Source organism: Frankliniella occidentalis, unplaced genomic scaffold (genome assembly GCF_000697945.3).
Source record: "Frankliniella occidentalis isolate FOCC.00 unplaced genomic scaffold, Focc_3.1 Scaffold43, whole genome shotgun sequence".
In the NCBI taxonomy this organism is placed as follows: Eukaryota; Metazoa; Arthropoda; class Insecta; order Thysanoptera; family Thripidae; genus Frankliniella; species Frankliniella occidentalis.
The window spans coordinates 130,586-133,815 of NW_026267173.1; the positions used below are offsets into that span (position 1 = coordinate 130,586).

Sequence of the window (3,230 nt, forward strand, 5' to 3'; positions counted from 1 at the left end):
CTGTTTCTGTTGCAGTGCCGTTGACGCGGTGCGGGGCGCGGGATGGCGATGCCGTCCTCGGACCTGTGGGACCCCTGGGAGCCCTGGGAGCCGCCGCCAGGGCCCGGGCCCGGCGCGGGCGCGCGACCCCGCGCGGGCAGGGGGGTCATGACGCTCACCACGACGCGCTCCTCGAGGACGCTCACCCTCAACGGGCTGACGGTCACCACCACGCTGCGGGCCGTCGGCGGCGCGGCGCGCGAGCGCACCCTGTCCGGCCCGGCCCACGTCAGCAACGGCGGTGAGTATATAGTCACGTAGTTCGGCGACGTCAGAATGCACTTCCCCAATAAGTCTACCCCAAGTCCACGTGTTATGACGGCAGATGGGTTACTGCTTGTCGCAAACAACATCTGTAAATTTTGGCATTCCCTCTGGCCATGGAGGTCGGAGCAGGAGCAGGTTGGAGGCGTCGGTGCAGAATGCCGGCCCCCCTTGCTCATCAGCAACACTCGCACACTGCGAGACGTGGGGTGGGCGCGCTAACTCGCCTGTGTTCCTACAAACTGCTGCTGCTATGCGCTGCAGTTCATTAGGATGGCTCTGCCAGGTGGATGCGCGGCCCCGCCGCGGTGCGCAAACCCGGCTAGGGGTGTGAGTGTGTGTTGTGCTCACAGCCAGTGGCATCCTACTTCTCGCAGTGCGTGAGTGCGTGTATGGGCGCACACCCCGCACCAGCTCATTCCCGCGTTGTTGTAACCCCTGCCCCCTCCCGCCTCTTACCCCTCACCCCCTGCCCTCCACCAAGCTGGTGCGCCATGCGCGTTTCCTCCCCACAGCCACATCCTGGCCTCCCCCTCCTCCTCCTCCTGGGCGCCTGCTGCCTCCAAGAAGACGCCCTTTTCCGCGGCGCCCCCGTTACCTCCAACGACCTGTCCCATCTACCTTCTGTAGCGCAGGCCAGGGTACCAACCAAAAGCGTAGTCTGCGAAGGGAAAGGGTTGGCTCTGCTGCGCTGTGCCCGCCCGTCCTCTGGGTACGTCCAGCAGCCAGCGCCTCCGACCGTCTCACAGGTTCAAAGGTCCTCCCCCCTCCGCTCGCCCTCCCACTCCCATCGCGCCCTCCTTCCCTTTTGGGGCCGTAGCGCGCACCGTCATCAAACGTAATCTGAAGCAACCCCCTCTTCCTCCTTTGTCGGGGACTTGCAAACAGGTTGGTTGTCTCAATTTACTGCAGCGAGCGGGTCGTAGGGATTTCGGCCGTGGCCTCCTCCTCCTCCTCGCCCCGAGAGAGCGAGGCGGGGGGCCAGGGCGTGGGCGTGTTGGTGGCGGTGCCTGTACTTTGCCTCAGGATGGGGTGAAGCAGCCGGGCGTGGGCGGCCCGCGGGTCAGGGTTAAGGGGGTCAAGTTTTGGGGGCTGCCCGGGGGGGCCGAGCAGACCAGACCAGGCCAGGCGAGGTGAGAAGCCGGCTGTCTCTGCCTCGTCTCCCTCGCACTTGCTCAAACTCCCGTAAGCGCCCCTCCCCCCTCGCACACCCACTAGTGGCAGGAGGGGGCTCCCTGTCCTGTCCCCTCGGGGCGGGTGACGGGGGTGGCGGCAGCCTGGGCTGGGCAGGACCCCTCTCCCGCCTCCCTCTGCTCCGTGCTGCTGAGTAGAGTTTTGATTTCACCAGCCTCCGGTGGTGGTGCTGCTGGTAGGGGCAGCACGGCAGCAGCATCGCCACAGCCAGGTACTGGGGATCGGCAGCTCGCCGGTTCAAAGTTAGCGCCGCGCCGCCGCTTTTGCGCGAGGATGAGGGAAGTTTCGGGTTTTGCGTCACCTGCCTCGGCCGCCGCCGCCGCCGCCGCCGTGAAACCCGAGGCGGAGGGCAGGCGCGGCGCGCTCCCCGAGAAAAGAACCGCGTGCGCGCCGGGCTCAGCTTTGGGGGGATAAAACTTCGGCATGTTTGAGAAACTCGTTAATGCGCGCCGCCAACTTCACAGCCTTGCCGTGTACGTGACTTTATTTCTTATGGCGGCGGCTAATCGTACAGGCTGCCCCTGTCGTCACCCGCATACTCGACAAACGGGGGGCCGTCCGTCCGTCCAGCACTCTGCGTGCGACTGACTAATGTGTGACAGGGGCCGTCCGGCACACTCTGTGTGACTATGTGTGACAGGGGCCGTCCGGCACATTCTGTGCGACTATGTGTGACAGGGGCCGTCGCTGCCCACAGGTGACTCTGCTGCTTGTTACGTCACGACGTCCTGTGTGGCGGTGTGTGTTCCTTTTTCCGTGACCCGTGCGCCTGTCGCAGTGTGAATACTTCATGACGGCCACTCTTCTCTGCCCCCCGACAGCTGACGGCGGCGACCTGCCCGACGGGAGCTGCTTCCGTCGGACCATCCCCGCGCGGCTGTCCGTGGCCTCGATGCTCACGCTGCCCGCCTACCGCCAGCCCCGCCCGCCCGCGCCCACGCCCGCCACGCCCCCCGACCCACCCCCGGGCGGGGGCGGCATGTGGGGCGGTGGCGGCGGGTGCGGGGGCAGCAGCAGCAGCAGCGCGTCGGGCGGCGGCGGCGACCATGCGGCGGCGAGCACGCCCGCCACCACGCGGCCAGTTCAGGTAAGTACAGGGGATCCCCCTTCGGGATTAGACTGTCCGCAGGAAGGAGAGAGAGAGAAGCGAGCAGCGAGCACACAAGAGAAAGAGCGAGCAAGTAAGAGAGCGAGCGAGTGAGAGGGCGAGCGGAGCGAGCAAAGAGCAACCCCAGCAGCAGCCCGAATGGGGGCAGCTCTAAGCCCCGAACAACAGCCAGGGCTTTAACTTATCGGGCCCGTGATTCATGGCGGGCGCTTATCAAGGCCTTTGTGCCGCCGCACCGCCGCGCCGCACATGCAAGTGTCGCACTGCCGCGGCTCATTGGCCGGGTGGTGTGAATGCGCGGGGGCGGGGCGGGGCGGGCGCTGCTCGCATGACCTCGGGGGTGTGGTGGTGTGTTATTGTGTGGCCTGCCTGTGGATTAATGTCGGCGGTCAGAATGGAAAATGGAGTCCCCCCCGTGCGCGCAGTGGAGCCTCTCTCTTGTATGACGACTGGTTGGTGGGGACTGCATATGCTATGCTGCCTGCCGCCGCGAGGCGACCACTCGCGCGTCATCGTTTTGTTTCAAGCGAGCGATTTTGTTATTGTCCGTCGCACCGCAAAGTGAACGGGTGTTTTATACCTGCAAAACTGGTCGAAAAGTGGTTTGTCCGTCTAATTACAGTTT

At 65.3% G+C, this 3,230-nt stretch overlaps 1 protein-coding gene across 2 annotated transcripts in view; it reads left to right on the forward strand.

Annotated features, from left to right (window-relative positions):
- Positions 1-3,230, forward strand: part of LOC113217340 (tensin-4-like) — a 172,772-nt gene that overhangs the window by 11,374 nt on the left and 158,168 nt on the right. For both annotated transcript variants that reach the window (XM_052266808.1, XM_052266806.1), the window contains exons 2-3: positions 16-280; positions 2,319-2,584. In XM_052266808.1, coding sequence (XP_052122768.1) covers positions 43-280; positions 2,319-2,584 — 504 coding nt within the window. In that variant the 5' untranslated portion in view covers positions 16-42. The remainder of the gene's footprint in view (positions 1-15; positions 281-2,318; positions 2,585-3,230) is intronic.